The sequence below is a fragment of the Equus asinus genome, chromosome 13, assembly GCF_041296235.1.
Source record: "Equus asinus isolate D_3611 breed Donkey chromosome 13, EquAss-T2T_v2, whole genome shotgun sequence".
In the NCBI taxonomy this organism is placed as follows: domain Eukaryota; kingdom Metazoa; phylum Chordata; class Mammalia; order Perissodactyla; family Equidae; genus Equus; species Equus asinus.
This window is the reverse complement of record NC_091802.1, coordinates 11,811,740-11,827,851: the sequence shown is the minus strand read 5'-3', so window position 1 is coordinate 11,827,851 and position 16,112 is coordinate 11,811,740. Positions and strand designations below refer to the sequence as shown.

General features: G+C 53.1%; 2 protein-coding genes across 10 annotated transcripts; both read left to right on the top strand.

Moving 5' to 3' along the window:
- Positions 1–232: 232 nt before the first annotated feature.
- On the top strand, positions 233–6,991 carry FGF11 (fibroblast growth factor 11). Of its 2 annotated transcripts, none has more exons than XM_014861530.3 (5): positions 233–2,062; positions 3,705–3,815; positions 4,009–4,112; positions 4,757–4,868; positions 5,142–6,991. In XM_014861530.3, exons 1-5 carry the CDS (start codon positions 1,870–1,872, stop codon positions 5,210–5,212), a joined length of 591 nt encoding a protein of 196 aa, XP_014717016.1. In that variant the 5' UTR covers positions 233–1,869; the 3' UTR covers positions 5,213–6,991. The 2 variants fall into 2 exon arrangements, with proteins under 2 accessions (XP_014717016.1, XP_014717015.1); XM_014861529.3 differs by having other exon boundaries at positions 4,673–4,868.
- Positions 6,992–7,066: 75 nt separating this feature from the next.
- Positions 7,067–14,937, top strand: CHRNB1 (cholinergic receptor nicotinic beta 1 subunit). Of its 8 annotated transcripts, none has more exons than XM_014861531.3 (11): positions 7,067–7,241; positions 7,327–7,466; positions 8,094–8,138; positions 8,640–8,749; positions 8,835–8,943; positions 9,329–9,476; positions 9,800–10,009; positions 12,343–12,566; positions 13,074–13,255; positions 13,616–13,763; positions 14,057–14,937. In XM_014861531.3, the coding sequence occupies exons 1-11, from the start codon at positions 7,184–7,186 to the stop codon at positions 14,195–14,197; spliced, it is 1,515 nt and encodes a 504-aa protein (XP_014717017.1). In that variant the 5' UTR covers positions 7,067–7,183; the 3' UTR covers positions 14,198–14,937. The 8 variants fall into 8 exon arrangements, with proteins under 8 accessions (XP_014717017.1, XP_014717018.1, XP_070338527.1 ...); XM_014861532.3 differs by having other exon boundaries at positions 7,078–7,241; positions 9,356–9,476; XM_070482426.1 differs by lacking the exon at positions 8,094–8,138 and having other exon boundaries at positions 7,083–7,241; positions 9,356–9,476.
- The last annotated feature ends 1,175 nt before the right edge of the window (positions 14,938–16,112 follow it).

The following is a 16,112-nucleotide window of genomic DNA, read 5'->3' as shown; positions in this document are numbered from 1 at the left end:
ATTTTCCCACTCCGGTCCAGCCTCCGGCAACCATCTCCCCCTAGTTCTTATGGTCTTTTCTCTTAGGAGTCAATAGGATGGGGGGAATGTATTTGCTGACAAAAGTGGAAAAGAGAGCGGTATGGAGACCAGCGACTGACCAATTTGGCTCACACAAAAGCAGAGATATTAAGGAGGCCGGATTTCGCCCCAGGCTAGATCTCACCACTACCTCTATCTCTTCAGTTATTGTCCCCATTTCCCTCATCCAGTTGTGAGCTCCCATCCCGGGCTGTAGGGTCCCTTTCTCTATTCTCGGGGCGTCCGCCATTCCATCTGTCTTAAGCCCAACCTCTCCCCCCATCCAGGGTTCCGTTCAGTGGAGTCGCCTCCTTGTCCCTCCTCCTCTGAAGCCCGAGACATGCGGCCTTGCCTCGGCTCCTCCTGCCCCTAGGACCGTCCCCACTCCCTGCCTCCAAGGAACCCCGGGGTTCCGCCCGCCCAGCTTCACCCCCCTCTTCCCCAGCGTCTCCGCCCCCTGCCCCGCCCCCGGGCCCGCTCTCCGAGGAGGGGGAGCTGCTGTCGCCGCCGCCTCCTCAGCTTCCCAACAGCCGCTGCCGCTGCCGCCGCTGCCGCCGCTGCGCTTGGTCCAGCCGCCAGGCCCAGTGCTCCGACTTCGCTGTACCAGGGCGCTCTGCGGAGACACCCTCACTCCTTCCTGGGGTCCTGGGCGCCTAGCCAGGCGTGGGGGGAAGCTCCGCTTGCTGGGGGCAGGGAGGGAGGAGCCTGGAACCGGAGCCAGCGCCACCCGTCGCCGGATCAACAAGACAGGACAGGTTGAGGGGCGTCGGGGAAGGAAGAGGGGGTGCTATAGGCAGTCTTGGGGAGGACAGGAAGCTCTGATGCGCTCTGACTTGTAGGGGGCCTGTGCACATTTGGGGACTAGTGACAACGTGGGTGCACTCCTCTCGGGGGGCTGCCTGGATTGGAGGGCGTGGGATCTAAACAGCACCAGCTGTTCCCCAGGAAATTAAGGGGCAGCCAGAAAAAAAAAAAAAAACACCCCGATGTTCCTTATTTCGAGGTAACAGGGACCTCCAGACAACCACCCGGTGTATCCACTAGGAAGGGCGGCTTTGGAGGTGACTTCAAAAGGAGTGGAGGGTAACAAGGTGAAGAAAGGGGCTCAGCCGCTTGGAGCCCAGCACCACTAGAAATGGGAGTGACTTGGTGAAAAAAAGGCATTGTCCAGAGACAGGGTCTGGCATCCCCTTCTCTCTGACCAAGAACAGCCTGGATATTCCCAGACATAGTGTTTGGGGATTTCAGTAAAAAAAGTGGGGGATCTTCTCCACTTAGAGGATGAAGAAGACACCAAGGTTGGGTTCCTTCCTGACATTGGCAGCGCCCTAGTAGGGGTGGGGTGGGGTGAGCTAATATATCCCCAAAGCTAAGGACCCACACCTTTTAGATTACAAGAGTGGATTTGGCAGGCGAGCAGGGCCCCAAAATAGGGTGGAAAGGTGCCTGGGGATATTGGAGCCACATCTTGGGAATTTTGAGGGTCTTGGCTTTGGGATAAGGGAAGTGGGAACAGGGACACTGGAGAGCAGGGAAGGGGTAGTTTTCAGTAGGGGGCAAAAGTCGAGGGTGGGGTCAACTGAGAGGCACCTAGGCTGCTGGGTCCGGTGGGGCTAGGACGGAGCCCAAGGGTGGGAGCCGGGGGCTGGGGGGTGAGGGGAGGGGTCTATGGTTTAGCCTCAGGTCCTGTGGGTGGGGCGCTGAGTCGGGACTGTAGTGTCGAGCATGCCCTGGTGAGCGGGCTTCTTTGGGGGAGCCCAGCGCGCTCCGGACGCTTGCTGGTTTGGGGGTGTCTCTTCCCGGGGCGCCATGGCGGCGCTGGCCAGTAGCCTGATCCGGCAGAAGCGGGAGGTCCGCGAGCCCGGGGGCAGCCGGCCCGTGTCGGCGCAGCGGCGCGTGTGTCCCCGCGGCACCAAGTCCCTTTGCCAGAAGCAGCTCCTCATCCTGCTGTCCAAGGTGCGACTGTGCGGGGGGCGGCCCGCGCGGCCAGATCGCGGCCCGGGTGAGTGGCTGGGACGGGGTCTCCCGGCCTTGGGTCTCTCTGCCTGGGAGGTTGAGGCCAGGGACTCCGAAGAATGGGGCCGGATGGAGGGGGCTCCCCGAAAGTGAAAGGGGGTGGGCCAGAACAACGAAGTCTCTCCCGGACTATGCCTCAGTTTCCCTTCTCTTTTGTCCGTAACGCCGACTCTCCTTGCTTTCGAGGGCAAGGGGAAGGCTTGAGGGGCTAAGCCGGGCGCCCCGAAGCCTCGCAGCTCCTGCTCGCCGCCCCCAACACAGGAGTCCCCACCCCCACCGTTCTCCGCCTACGTGCCGGCTCTCGCGATTCTTTCAATCCCGAGTGGAGGGGCCTGGGGGTTCCGGACGCCTGGGTGACCCCGAGGGTTCCTGCGGCTCCGGCAGCCCCGCCCCCGCCCCGGTTCTCCCGCTCCTCCCCGCCTCGGCTGGGTTCCTCCTGGCCGAGCTTGCCTGGCTCGGCGCCAAGCTCCCCAGCTCTCCCCCGGGTGTCCTTGCAGCTACCTCGCCAGCCCGCCCCTCTGTGCGCCCTCCTCCCGCGACCTGCGCTTCAAGAAGGGAACTGGGCACCCTCCATTACCCCCTACTCGACTCCAAAATCGGGTCCCACAGACTCAGGGGACCCTCTGCCTCGAGGAACTCAGACACAGTACGTGGCTGGAGACTCGCGCCGAGACTAGGGGGTCGTACCACCTCCAAGGAGGTACAGGGATGTCGGCCTAGAGCAAGCGACGGGGAAGGAGAGTTGTGAGGGTTAGCGTGTGGTCCCCGTCCAGGTACGACAGGCAGGCAGTCCCTCTGGCCTCACTCCCGCCCGCTCCCAGCTCCCTTAGGGGTGGCCCTTCGCGCTCTCCTCCCCCCGCCGCCGGCCGTCCACAGTGGTACGGTCCGCAGCCCACCCTTTGAGTGGGACACGGCCCCACGTGACTCAGGCTGCCTCGCCAGCTCCCCGGCCCCCTCCTCCCATTTCCTCGATTTGGTACCGAATGTGCCCCACCCCAGGCGATTTACCTGGCTGAGTCTCAGGGAGAGCTGGGCCCCCGCGAGCCAGCAGACTGACAGACAGACAGACAGACAACAGATAGATGGGTCAGTGTCAGACAGACCGGCGCTGGGCCAAGGCAAGGCCCGCGCCCAGTGAGCGGCAGCCGCAGCAGCAGGTGCTGAGTCAGCGTCAGGCCCAGTCCCACCCCCACTCCTGAGGCGGCGCCCCTACCCTGTGGTCACCTTGCTGCCCCCTACGTTAGCCAACATACTGCCCCTTCAGCCACCCTGCCTGTCTCCCTCTGTCTTCTGCCTTTTGCTGTAGCTCTCCCCTTCCTCTTCCCTCTTCTCCCCTCCCCCCACTTCTGGTTGAGCTGTAGAGTAGGAATTAAGCAATTTCAATAAATTTCAATAAATTAAACTGAAAGCTGGTGGTTAGAAGAACCAGAAGGGACCCACACCCCAGCTTTCTCAGGAGTCAAGGAGAGGTGGGAGACAGCTTGCTTGGAGGATCAGAGAGCTGGGTCCCTGGGACCCTCTTCCTTCCTTCCATTCTCCTTTCTTTTCTTTCTTCTGGTCCTGCCAAGTGTAGAAATGTTTCTGGGAACAGAGCTGTCATTTTCAAAGATGAATGTCTCTCTCTCCAGAGCCTCAGCTCAAAGGCATCGTCACCAAACTGTTCTGCCGCCAGGGTTTCTACCTCCAGGCGAATCCCGACGGGAGCATCCAGGGCACCCCAGAGGACACCAGCTCTTTCAGTGAGACGGGAAGCCAGCGGCTGGGTGGGAAGGGGGAGATGGGGCTAGGAGATGACAATCCTATTCCCTTTCAGGTTCTGTTGTTTTCATTCTGACTCTTTGACCCCCAAGGGAGGAGGTGGAGCTGAGATGGGGGCAGCTCAGATGAGGGTTCGAGGCCTGGGGTACTGACACCCTCTCTCTCCACCCCCAGCCCACTTCAACCTGATCCCAGTGGGGCTCCGCGTGGTCACCATCCAGAGTGCCAAGCTGGGTCACTACATGGCTATGAACGCTGAGGGGCTGCTCTACAGCTCGGTGAGACAGTGAGGCTGAGTGGCCTGGGGTTTGGGGACTCCCCTAGCTACAACCTTCTCAACTACAAATATTTTGTAGTTCAGGACTCCCTCTCCCTCTAGCTCTTGCTGATGTCCTGTCATCACTGCTCACTTCAGAGCACCTCCTCTAGGGTCCCTCCAATCCATACTCCTTACACAGCCCCCCAAGTACTCCCAGGCTCTTTGAATGTCGAACTCTTTCAGCCTTTGAGGGCTCCCATTTCTCATCCTAACTCCTCTAGACTCATTATTACTCACTTCCCCAGATTCATTCAGGATAGGGGATGGTGGAGGTTGGGAGTAAGTGGAGAGAAGGCATCTTCTTATTCCAGGGCTCCCAAAAGACTAGTTCCTGACCCTCAGAGGCCTGCCTCATCCTCTCTTTCTCCCAGTTTCTGCATGGGCTCAGAAGTTGGCCCTCTCAACCTGAAATATATGGATTATACCCTGGCTTGTTCTTCCTAGGGCTCCCTTCTGTCCAGTGATGTGTCTTTTTGTCTCTCTGTCTGTGTGTGCCTTCCTGGGTCTTTGTCTCCTCAGCCACATTTCACAGCTGAGTGTCGCTTTAAGGAGTGCGTCTTTGAGAATTACTATGTCCTCTACGCCTCTGCTCTCTATCGCCAGCGTTCTGGCCGGGCCTGGTACCTGGGCCTGGACAAGGAGGGTCGAGTCATGAAGGGAAATCGAGTCAAGAAGACCAAGGCAGCTGCCCACTTTGTGCCCAAGCTGCTGGAGGGTGAGTATGGACTCAAGAAAAGGTGGGCCGCATGGGAGGGTATTGACCTTGACATGGATATTTAGCTCAGGGGCTACAAGTGTTAAGAGGACACCTGCTATGACAGGTCAAGCCAGGAAGCTTTGGCATTTGGGGGTTTGGGGAGCTCTCCTCTTGTGGGCTGGGGTTCCCAGAGGATAAGTGTAGGAAAGGGGAGCCCTTTCAGAGCTCTAACCCTACCTAGCTCTCTCTGTGCCTAACTCTCCTTCCTGCTCCTCTCTCTCCCCTTCACAGTGGCCATGTACCGGGAGCCTTCTCTCCACAGTGTCCCTGAGACCTCCCCTTCCAGTCCCCCTGCCCTTTGAAATGTAGTCCCTGGACTGGAGGCTCCCTGCACTTGCACTGAGCCAGCCACCACCACCTGCTCCTGGCCCTGCTCTCGCCTCTGCTGCCACACTTATGCCCTGAGCAGCCAGGTCCCACCAGGTGCTCTAACCTGAGGGAGCCTAGGGGCTGACTGTGACTTCCAGGGCTGCTGAGGCCTAGATCTTTGGGCCCAGGAGGGGGTCAGAGAGGGAGATGTCTGAAAATGGTCCTGGCTGATCACTTCTTTCCTTCCACAATCACATACCCCCAAAGCCTTTTCCCCAGAGGGCACTGGGGGTTACAAAACTGACAGAACCAGGGCATAAATACTCCTCTCCCCAGGCTCAGCCAGTTCCTAGAGCCCTATGCCCTTTTCATTGCCACTGAGCCGTAGATTTATAGGTCCACTGGAGCTCAGGATTAGTTTCCTTCTTTCCCTACTCCACCTTCTGCCTTGTTCTGGACAGGTTCTGGAACACCAGGCATCCCAGCCAGGGCCATTCCTGCACTAAGGCTCTGTGCTGGAACGCAGGCATGCTGCCAGGCTCTGTTCTGGATCCATCAGTCTTCTGTCCTTGACCCAGATAGATCCATAGTTTCCAAGTAGAAAGAGGCTGGAGTTGAGCCCTGTCCAGCTGCTGGCCTTGGCCTGACTGGGACCAGTCTCAGATCACCACAGTTTTAACTTTCTTATCCCAGAGACACCCAATTCTAGAGCATGGAGTTCTAGACACACATGGAGCCATATTTCCTTTTGAATCTCAGCTCTAGGACATAGACCATGACTCTCAGCCCTTCCCCTCAGGATGGAACTGGGGCCTATATAGCCATATTATTGCTCTAGAGTAAGTTCTAGACCCACCCTCCCACCTTCTCTAGTGATACCTGTTAAGGATGAGCTCTGGAAAGGACCCAGCTATTATTTATAAAGAACTAAGTAAAGGATGGAACAAAAATCACTTCTTGTTTTTCCTAGATGATTTTCTGAAAATTGTAGTCTTCCTGTAGAATGCTAACCTTATTTTTACATGTAGTTTCTAGCTCCTGCAACTCAGCTGGGGTCCTGCCAGGGAAACAGAGTCTGAGGAAGGGCAGAGGAGTTTTGGAAGGAATCTCTGGCTCATAGTCTGGAAGCTAGGATGGGAAAGGGGCCAAAACCATGGCATGACTGGACCTGTGCTTGGGTTGGGGGCACGTGAACACTTAGCTACCTCAGCAGGAATTCCTTCCAGGTCCCCTTTAAAGCTGAGGTCTTTAGGATAACGGGTCTAGACTAAAAAGTAAAATGGGACATAGCCTTGACCCCCCCCCCCCAGTGAAGAGACCCCAATTCAGCAATAAGTCCCACCGTTCTTGTGCTCTAGACCTCCTACACCCCAGAGCTTCTAACTGAATAGAACCTGCTTTACCTTACAGCTTATAACCTCAGCTGGGTTTTAGGTACCCAAAAAGGGCCTGACTAGATTTTTCTGAAAAACGCAGAGAGCTAGGGGCAGGCCCGAAAAAGACCTGGAAGACACCATTTAACTATGAGGGAGACTGAGTGGCCTCATCCCTGGACAGGGTAGACTGAGGAGGCCCCAAAGGGAGGGGCTAGGGTTCCGAGGCAGGTCACTTTTCCTCAGGCTCCTTCTACTTCCGGCTTGTTGCAAGAGGGGTTGATGCTCCCCTCACTCACACAGACCCCGCTCTGGCTCCATTCATCTCCTGGCTCTGCTCCCAGGGGACCGGGTCTCCACTCCATGCTTTCTCAATTAAAAACGATTTATACAACTGAAGTGTTGTCTGTCATCTGTAGGTCTCAGGCGTTGGCAGTTGCTCTGGGCGGGACTAAGTCCCAGGGGCGGGGCGGGTGGGCTGGCTGCTGCCCCCCAGCAACAGGTGCACATTCTTGGGCGCCTCGTCACTTCCCCTGAGCTGGCGGTCTCTGCGGCTCACCGAGCGAACTCACTGAGCGACGCGGCTGGGCTATGACCCCAGGGGTGCTGCTGCTGCTGCTGGGGGCGCTGGGGGCGCCGCTCGTCCCGGGTAAGTCTGGGCCTCAAAGGGGCAGTGACAGAGCCAGAGGTCGTGGCCGGGCACCATGGCTTCACTTAGCGCTCTCCTCCTCCAGGCGCCCGCGGATCGGAGGCAGAGGGCCGACTTCGCGAGAAACTTTTCTCGGGCTATGATAGCTCGGTGCGGCCAGCGCGGGAGGTGGGAGACCGCGTCGGGGTCAGCATTGGTCTCAGCCTGGCGCAACTCATCAGCCTGGTGAGGGTGCAAGCCTGGGGCAGAGGTCCCGCCCACTGACCGGCTGGGGGCGTGGCCCTAGGCGAGGCAGGGCCCAGGGACGGCTGGGGGCGGGGCCTGGGACGAGGCCAGGCCGAGAGACAGACGGGCTGTTAGCAGAGATTGTAGCGAAATTGGACCAATTGCCCAGCTGTGAGGGTGACGCTGGACAGGCCACGGGTAGAGCAAGGTAGGGTGAGGAACGGGCCTGTGGGAGGATCTTGAAGTGGAACTGGGGATGGACAGGCGGGGGAGCGGACATTGAGGCGGGGTCACAGGCTGGGGCGGAGCCTGTGCCGGACAGCGTCAATGAACAACAGCCGGCGGACCTTCAAAGTTGGGTGAATTACGAGCTGTAGGTGGGGCCCGGGACCTAGCCAAGCGGAGGGCCGGCGGGGATGCTAGACGAATTGGCTGGCAGTAGAGACCGCAGGATGTTTCTGAGATAGAGGCGGAGCTTAAACTAACGCAGCTTCCAGGAGGTAGGGCCTGGACCCAGGAGAGGAGGACTCGGAAAAAGGGAGGAGTTTCCAGGGAGCGCTTGACCCGCAGAGCCTCTCCTTTCTCTACACTTACATCACCTCTACCCTTTAAACTTTTCCCTTCTAGAACGAGAAGGATGAGGAGATGAGCACAAAGGTGTACTTAGACCTGGTACGGAGACCCCCGCGGGTGGGAAAGGGCGTCCCGCTGTCTTTACAATTTCCTCAAATGTCTCGCCCAGTGAATATTTTTTTGCATCCCGACCTCAGAAACGTTTATAACTGAAACAGAAGCTTCAGGACACAATACTTAACTACGGGAGTTCCACTACAAACATTTTTTATTCTAATTTTTTTTACACTGGTTTGGGGCCACTAATTTGATTCTCGCCTCACTAAAGGGTCGCGAACTGTAGTTTGAAAACCACTGTTTTAGAGGCCAGCTAGTGCAACCTCCTCATTTTACAGACTAAAAAACTGGGGACCGGTGTGAGGGAAGGGGAAATTAGCTGATGGGGTCCCAGCGAGTGCAGGTGAAGCCAGAATCAGAACCCCGGCCTTGAGAACCACAGCCCCCGCCTGCGCAGCTCTCCCTGCCCGGGCTTCCTTCGGATATCCCAAGTCCCCTCTCAGCCTCCACCCCGGGACAGCCCCTCAGCCTCTGCTTCTCTAGGAGTGGACTGACTACAGGCTGAGCTGGGACCCTGCAGAGCACGAGGGCATCGATTCACTCCGCATCACGGCAGAATCCGTATGGCTACCAGATGTGGTGCTCCTAAACAAGTAGGATCTTCCCAAAGACAGGGAGGTGGGCGGGGCCTCCGGAGGGCGGGGCCTGATCCTAGACGATAAGCTTCCTTCCCTGCAGCAACGACGGAAATTTTGACGTTGCTCTGGACATAAACGTCGTGGTGTCCTCCGATGGCTCCGTGCGCTGGCAACCCCCGGGCATCTATCGAAGCAGCTGCAGCATCCAGGTCTTTAAGCTCAGCCCACGAGGCTCAAGGGGCTCTCAGAAAACCGCCCTTTCCTCACACATCCTTACTCCCCAGAGTCTCCCATCCCTCCTCCATTATCCCCCATGACCCTCACACCTCCCTCGCCCTCCTGATCAGTTGTTTCATCTTCTCTGTCCGCTTTCCTTGGCTTCCAGTCTTCCTCAGTGACCCTCCTCCCTTCCCCATGGCCTCCCCTAATAACCTTCCCATTCCTCTGTGACCCCACTTCCCTGTGACCTCCCCTGGTGGTCCCTATGTCCCTGATGCCCCATCTCCTCTAACCCCTATCTGCCCCGTGACCTCCCCAACTCCCCCAGCCCCGACTAGTTCTCTGGCAGCTCGAGTGATACCCCACTCCATCCAGGTCACCTACTTCCCCTTTGACTGGCAGAACTGTACCATGGTGTTCAGTTCCTATAGCTATGACAGCTCAGAGGTCAGCCTGCAGACTGGCTCGGGTCCCAATGCGCAGGAGCAGCAGGAAGTGCACATTCACGAAGGTACCTTCATTGGTGAGTGGGCATGGCTCCCACGGCCATGGGCTTTATGATTTCCAGTTTCTAATAGGCTGATAAATATACTCCATCAGTCATACCCAAAACAACACCGTGGGGTCAACAAGATAGGTATGACTATCTACATTTTTCAGATATGGAAATTGAGACATTCAATATTATTAGAGATAGGCTGCCCAGCTCAGGGTCCACAGCTAGCCCCTTATCACATCAGCCCCCTCTGCTCTAGGATATGGCGGAGAACGCCATATCTGGCACTGACAAGGACAGGTCCACATCTGTATCTCCTTCTTCTGCTCTTCTTCCTTTTCCCTACCAAGAGAATGGCCAATGGGAGATAATCCACAAACCTTCTCGGCTAATCCAGCATCCGGTGGATCCTCGGGGAGGGGGGGAAGGACAGCGTGAAGAAGTCACCTTCTACCTCATCATTCGCCGGAAGCCTCTCTTCTACCTGGTCAACGTCATTGCCCCATGTATCCTCATCACTCTCCTGGCCATCTTCGTTTTCTACCTGCCACCAGATGCAGGTAAGTGGGCAAGGGGCCCCCGCCCTCCTTCTTGCCTCTTCCTCTTCACCCACAATCCAGGCAAGGTTTTCCTGCCAACTCAAGCCAACATGGATTGTGCTTCAGCTATCTCAGCCAGGTTTTCCCTTCAACCAGAGCTTAGGGTCTGGATCCAGGTTTTCCCTCCAGCCTCAGGCTCTGCCTCCCCTCTGCAGCCCACTTCTTGACACCCAGTAACTTCTGAATTCTTCCCTTCAGAATCCTAGGATCTCATCCTTGGAACTGCCATTCATTTTACAAAGAAATTCCCGGGCTTAGACTTTTCTTTTCCTCCTTCCTGGCTTCTTCCCTCTTCGACTTTTCAGACACCAACTAGTCCCTTAATCTCCTATCTCTCTTGGAAATAATAGCAACATTTCTCTAGGAGATAGCATAATGTAGTAACAGTGTAACCCTGGGTAAATTTCTTAATCTCTATGTCCTCAGTTTCCTGATCTGGAAAGCTCTACTGCATAGGATTGTCCCTACTGCATAGGATTATTTTGAGGATTAACTGAGTTAATAAAACTATGCCTAGTACTCAGTAAATTCTATGTAAGTGTTGCTATTGTCTTTGCTATTTTTGAGCACTTGCTATAAGGTAATACAATTAACATGTTACATATATGAACTCAATTCTAACCTTTACGACAACTCTGTGAGGTAAATACTGAATTGTCTTTCCGTTTTACAGAGGAGGATAAAGAGGCTGAGAGAGTTTAAGTCGTTTGTCTGACATTACACAGTTAGAGAGAGGCAGTGTTGCTATTCCAACCCTGGTTAGTGCCAGTCTGATTCAGAGACCAATATGATATCCTTAACTCTGGTATTCAAAACATGTTTTCCTTCTCTCTGGAATCAAGTCTTCTCTCCGTCTAGGGAAGGAGAGGGATGCAGCTCTAGAAAACACTTCCAAATGTAGCTTCTACTTTCTCCTGGAGCAAGGCAAATCTTGGAACCCAATGTTATGGGACTAAAGAAGAGCAGACTATAAAAGTTATTTATTTCAATCCTTTCCATGAAGTTTGATGGGCCTGTTGTATGCCACAGAAATAATCAGCCACTTGGCATATGCTTATATATTTTCTTTCATTTTTACATCGCTCAAATTGCTATGTAGTTCCTGGAAACGCTACAGTGGTTGGTCCATTCATTCATGCAGCTATATTTGTTGAACATCTATAATGTGCAAAGCACTGGGAATACATTGGTGAATAAAAGAGACAAAAAATCCCTGCTTTCATGGAATTTACATCCTAGTAGGGGAGACAGTCAATAAACATAATAAATAAATCCATTAGATAGTATATTAGAAGAGGACAAGTCCTAAGGAGGAAAATAAAGTAGGAAAAGGGGTTGAGGAGGATGAGAATGGGGGTAGAGGTTGCACTTTAAAAATAGAATGGCCAGTGAGTATCTCAATAAAAAGGGAATATTTGCTCAATTTTTAAACAAGACTTGAAGGAGGTGAGAGAATGACCCTGACAGATATCTGGGGGGAGAATGTACCAAGAGTTAACAGTGAATGCAAAGGCCCTGAGATGAGAGTGAGTGTGCCTTGCATATTTCAAGAAATAGCCAATGTAACTGAATGAAGCAAGAGGGAAAACAGTAGGAGATGAAGTTGGAGAGCTAATGGGAAGGCCTCGTAGACCATAATAAGGACTTTGGCTTTTATGTTAAAGGAGATGGGAAGCCACTGGAAGGTTTTAGAAGAGGAGTGTTATGATCTGATTTACGTTGTAACAGGATCAATCTGGCTGCTCTGTTGAGAACAGTCAGCAGCGGGGCAAAGGATGAAGCAAAGAGGAGGCCTTTATAATAAGTCAGACCTGAGGTAACGGTGGTTTGTACCATGTGGTAGTGGTAGATGTGATAAATCATCAGTTTCAGGATATATTTTGAAGGTAGAGCCAATAGGGTTTCCTATGGATTGCATACGGAATGAGAGAGAGAGGAGAGTTGAGAATGACTCAAAAGATTTGGCCTGAGCCACAGGAAAGATGGAATTGTCATATCTGAAATGGGGAAGACTATGGGAGGAGTTGGTGGTGAGGGAATTAGGTTTCAGACATGTTAAGTTTGAGAAGTCTATTGGACATCGAAGTGGAGAGGTTAACTGGGCAGTTGGATATAAGTCTAGAGTTTAGGGGAGTAAGTTCACGCTAGAGGTATAAATGTAGGAGTCATTTGCATGCAGTTGGCCCTTCCAAAAGCCTGTCCTTGAACAAACTGGAAACATGGTCAATGATTATGCCATGGAGATTGCTTTCTGGCAAAGCCTAATCCTTCCACCTTCCCTTCTGCCTCCTAAGGAGAGAAGATGGGGCTCTCGATCTTTGCCCTGCTGACCCTTACCGTGTTCCTGCTGCTGCTGGCAGACAAAGTACCTGAGACCTCCCTGTCTGTCCCCATCATTATCAAGTACCTCATGTTTACCATGGTCCTCGTCACCTTCTCAGTCATCCTTAGTGTCGTGGTCCTCAACCTGCACCATCGCTCACCCCACACCCACCAAATGCCCCCTTGGGTCCATCAGGTAAGAAGATCTCCTCCTCCAACCTGTGTTAAATTTTCAGTCCTAGTATTTGGCTTTATGTTCAGGTATGACTTCTCCCTCCCACCAGCTTCAACCTTCCCTTTCACAGACCTGAGGGAGGACTACAACTCCTGGTAGAGTGTTGAAGTGCAAAGGCCTGCTGGGTATTGAAACCTTGCACAATTAATTTTACCCTCCCATCATTATCATTTCATAGATCTCACACTCTCTTCATCAATACGGCCCATCCTGGGTCCCAGGGAAACATTCTCAGGATTAGGTATTATCAGGGTGGAAGTCCTCTGACTTTTCTTTTCAGTCAAGATGCTTCCCAACCCACTTAGCTCTTAAGGCTGTGCGGTTGCATTTTCCCGTCTCTGTAGCGCTGTGGAATGTGTATGCACGCAAGTGCAGGAATGGGCATGTGGCGTGGGGGTGGTTAGCTGCTTCCCTTCTGGTCTGAAGTCATGAGAGCCCCCTCCAATACGACAATTCTCTCTTCTGAAGATCTTCATCCAAAAACTCCCTCTGTACCTGGGATTGAAAAGGCCCAAACCTGAGAGAGACCAGATGCGGAAGCTGCCACCTGTAGCCCCCAGGGATTCTCCAGGAAGTGGCTGGGGTCGGGGAACAGACGAATATTTCATCCGGAAGCCACCGAGTGACTTTCTCTTCCCCAAACCCAACAGGTAGTACCTACTCTTCATCACCCACATAGAAGGGAGAGGGAGAACCTCAGTTTCCAGAAGACTGTGCGGAGGCAGGCGGCCTAAGCTCCGGAAAGATGCTGTGGTCGAGCATCATGGGAGTTGTAGTATCCCTTCTGTTGCCCACTTTAGCGTAAAGGAGAGCACTAAAGCTTAGAGGGCTGGGAGGAATTGCGGTAGGCTCGAGAGGTCGCCTCACTGGCGGGGAGAGCCTGAAGGGCCCTCTCAGGTTTGAAAACTGGCAGCGTGTTGGAAGAGGGAGTTAGGGCGGGGCCAAGAGCGCTGGCACGGGGTATGAGTCTTTGCGCCCGGGGCGTGGCCAAACAGTCCCGCCTCTTTCAGGTTCCAGCCTGATCTGCCCGCCCCAGACCTGCGGCGATTTACTGATGGTCCAAGCCGGGCTGTGGGCCTGCCCCCTGAGCTCCGGGAGGTCGTTTCCTCCATCAGCTACATCGCTCGACAGCTGCAGGAACAGGAGGACCACGACGCGGTAAGCCCACTTGGGGTGGAGCAGGGCGAGGCCTCGATTCCACCCGCGAACTCAAGCTCCGCCCCTAGCACTCGGTTTTATTTCTGACTGGAAGTTTGCCTCACTTGGTCCCGCCCCCTGCTTTCCGATTGGTTCTTTACTCCCATCCATCCTCTGCCGCTCTGCGCTCCTCTGTTCCGCAGCCTGCCCTCATCTCGGAGATGTGGTAGCAGGACGAGGGCGGGGTGTGGGTCTTTGGGGGTGGCCTTTCTGGGAGTCTGGGGCTCAGGAACAGTTTATCCTGCTGCCCCCAGCTGAAGGAAGACTGGCAGTTTGTGGCTATGGTAGTGGACCGTCTCTTCCTCTGGACCTTCATCATCTTCACCAGCGTCGGGACCCTCGTCATCTTCCTGGACGCCACGTACCACTTGCCGCCTCCTGACCCATTTCCTTGAGAACGGAGGGTCAAGACTCAGGTCCTGGGCAAACTGAATCCAGAGTTCGGTAGTAGTCTCAAACCCTATCCCTTTTTGCTTCTTCACTCCTTCACTAGGAATCTAATCCTCTCATCATTTCGTTTCTGGGGAGAGAGCCGAAGTGGGACTGGGCAGGAGGACGCCTGGGGCCCACCAGAACGCACTATCAGGTTATTTACTCTTTGGCTTCTTGAAGAAGCTCCTTTGGACATCAACACCTAGGCTCGCAGTAAAATGGAACAAAGAACAAGAACTAGACTGTAAGCCTTATGAGGGCAGGAACTATATCTTGTTCACTGTAATGTCTCCAGCACCTAGCACAGGTCCTGACCTATAATAGATGCTTAACATTTGTTGAATGAATAGAGAAAATTTTTTTCTGGAAGGAAATACACCAATTAGTAGTGCTTATGTTTGCATGTTGGGACTAGTGGTCATTTTTCCTTTATTTTTACCTTTCTGTAACTTATTATGTTTTGTAATAAGTAGTATCTTTAGGATTAAAAAAAGGTTATTTATAAAAGGATGCATTTGTAATGAGAAAAAAAAAGTGCACTTTAAAAACATTCAAGTTCCAGCTTTGGTGGCTCAAACGTCGGACAAGCTACTAAACTGCTCTGTGCCTAAGTTTTCATATCTGAAAAATGAAGTTAATAATAGTATCTTCCCCCTAGTCTGAGGATCATGAGAAGAGGGGAATAAAAGCACTATACAGTATATATGAGAGGTTGCAAACTGGCGTGTTGTTTGGCTCATGTTGTTGGCTTGCACAATTTTAAAGTTGAATTAGTTCGCTACTTTTAAAATTTTGGTATTTCACAGAGAAATTGGGATTTCTAGCTTCTCTTGAAAAATTTTAAAAACCACAGTAAAACCAGGCCTGATTCCCCTGTTGGCAGCAACCTGCTAGAGCTGACTAGTGGCTGCCTACTTTGGTCCAGGTATTTGTACCAGAATTCCTCAAAGCCCCCACCCACCTGAGCAGCTTCACTCATTTTACTTGCCCATCCCTCCATAACACTAGACGAAATACAGGGGAGGGGGAACAAGGAGTTGAAGCCAATGGGAGGCTAGGAGTCAAAAAAGAAAAGTTGTTGTGTCTCTTAAGGCTATCACACATTTTGTGCCTCAGTTTCCTTTCAATTTGGAGAAAAGATTGCACCTGGTTTAAGGCTGGGCTTTTCTGGGACATGAAGATCTTGTGCCCAGCAGGCTGTGCAAACTGGACTGAGTTAATGTTTCTGCCTGGGGGTCAGACCAAAGTCAGCTTGAACCTAGTGGCTGCAGCAATTTCAGTGAAGTACCTAGGGTCAACAAGCCCTCACACCTACTCAATTGCTGGAAGTTGTTGTCCTAAGAGGGAGAATAGGGCTGCAACTCCCAGGGATCCCTATGGGACAAGGTTAGCATGTCTCTGTCCAGCCAGACCCAACAGCCACGCAAATAATTGCACCTGGCATCCCACTGCGGAGCACAGTTTGTTTGTCTTGTTGGTTTATTGGCCTAGAGAGTTGGACACACACACAAATGCGGAGATAAATATTGGTCAGTTTCTCTAAATCTGGGTCCTCACTACGTATAGAGCTAGAGTCTGTAGAATTCTAAATCTTGCGTGCTGTAGCACAGAACCAGTGGCCTTCCCACTCCATCACCCTTCTTCCCAGGGAACATGGGGAAAGAGGGCACAAACTGACAAGACTTGATAATTTTCAAAAGACAAAATTGCAAAATCCCAAATTTCCAACATCTGAAATGCACAATATTCAAGTCCCCCAGCTCAGATACATATATTTTTAATCTCCATTTCGCCACAATCTCACTTGTTGCCCAGAACCACCAAATTCTGGAAACTATTTTCCTAAATCATATATTCAGAAAAATAAATGTCTACAAT